Genomic DNA, 1,456 nt, shown 5'->3' with positions numbered 1-1,456 from the left:
CTGCAGGTGTTTCTGGCTCTGGAGCTGTGGAGTCTGGATCTGTGGTTGCGGGTCACCTGCTGCCCCCGTGTTCCTGCTCGACACCCTCTGCTGCAACGACTATTGTTGCTAGTCCTATTGTTATTATAATCATTAACATTACTGTAAATATCTGTACCATTTTTCATTCAGTCTATAGCAACATCACCTTTACTGTCTGTACCTCTGTGTATGGATATTGTGTAGGCTGCCTCTCTCTCTCTCTCTCTCTCTCTCCCCCCTTCTCCCCCAACCGGTCGAGGCAGATGGCCGCCCTCCCTGAGCCATGGTTCTGCTCGAAGTTTCTGCCTCTTAAAATGAAGTTTTTCCTTGCCTCTGTCACCTAGTGCTGCTCTTGATGGCTTTTGTAAATATCATCATTGAGTACGGTCTAGACCTGCTCTTTTATGAAAAGCGCTGTGAGATAACTGTTGTTGTGATTTGGCTCTATATAAATAAAACTGAATTGAAATTGAAACCAACTACTGCCAACTTGAGGATGTTGGTGTTAGTTGGGCACTGAGCAACCAAAGACCCTGCTGGTGGAAACCAGTGGCTAAGAAAGCCGTCAAGCTGAAGGAGGAGTCCTTTCAGGCTGGTTGGTGGTTGGCCCGGGGCCTCCTGAAGCAGCAGACATGTTTCATATGTACATATATATATCTTGGTGCATTCAGCTCCTGATTTACTGAGGCAGCAGCTCATCAGACTCCGTCATGGCTGCCAGAGACAGTCTGCTGCCATTCTAGCTGCTGAGTGTGAGTCAACCTGGGTACATTACTGTCAGAGATGATGTCATAGATGAAGTCACTGATGGGCTTACCTGAGCAGGTGAGATCCAGGATGGAGGAAGAGGAAAAAGATAATACTACACACTCCCTCAGAGCAGATCCAGACTGAACACAGTCAGACCTGATCCCCCACACAGGTCTGCGTGAGGACTCCTTTCTCTGTCCTACAGAAACAGCAGAGCCACAGTCCAGCTCTCTACAGGCACCAGCTGCTGTCTTCAGGGTCCAGCCAGAGAGAAGGTCACTCACTGGTCTCCAGTCTCCCTGATGTTTCAGCTCCAGTGTTCCTGCACAGCGACTGGCTCCTCCCACCAACCTGACATCATCAGGCTCTGAACAGAAACCAGAGAGTCATCAGTAAAACAATAAAGTGAGTTTCATCAGAAGAGAAATGAAGCAAATCAAAGCTGCAGCTCCTCTTCTACCTGAGCAGGTGAGTCCAACAGCTTTTCCAGGTGAGCAGGTGTTTCTAGCTGAGCCTGAGCTTCTACAGTCCAGGAGAGCAGACTCATGGCCTCCACACTGGAACTCTTTGGTCCACATCGGAGCCTCCACTTCTCCATAGAGCGCCCCCTGGAGGACTGAAGGAGCCCCACAGCCGAGCTCCCTACAGACCACCTCTGCATCCTGCTGGTCAAAGTCAGCTTCAC

The 1,456-nt window shown here is 49.8% G+C and overlaps 1 protein-coding gene across 1 annotated transcript in view; it reads right to left on the bottom strand.

Moving 5' to 3' along the window:
- Positions 1-719: 719 nt before the first annotated feature.
- Positions 720-1,456, bottom strand: part of LOC123966107 (scavenger receptor cysteine-rich type 1 protein M130-like) — a gene marked incomplete at its 5' end in the record, with an annotated part of 3,109 nt that continues 2,372 nt past the window's right edge. Inside the window, one exon of the mRNA XM_046042330.1 lies at positions 720-1,138. Within this exon, the coding sequence (XP_045898286.1) occupies positions 720-1,138 (419 nt within the window). The remainder of the gene's footprint in view (positions 1,139-1,456) is intronic.

Source organism: Micropterus dolomieu, unplaced genomic scaffold (assembly GCF_021292245.1).
Source record: "Micropterus dolomieu isolate WLL.071019.BEF.003 ecotype Adirondacks unplaced genomic scaffold, ASM2129224v1 contig_12700, whole genome shotgun sequence".
NCBI lineage: Eukaryota > Metazoa > Chordata > Actinopteri > Centrarchiformes > Centrarchidae > Micropterus > Micropterus dolomieu.
The sequence above is the reverse complement of the archived record's forward strand: the minus strand, read 5'-3'. Positions and strand labels throughout refer to the sequence as shown.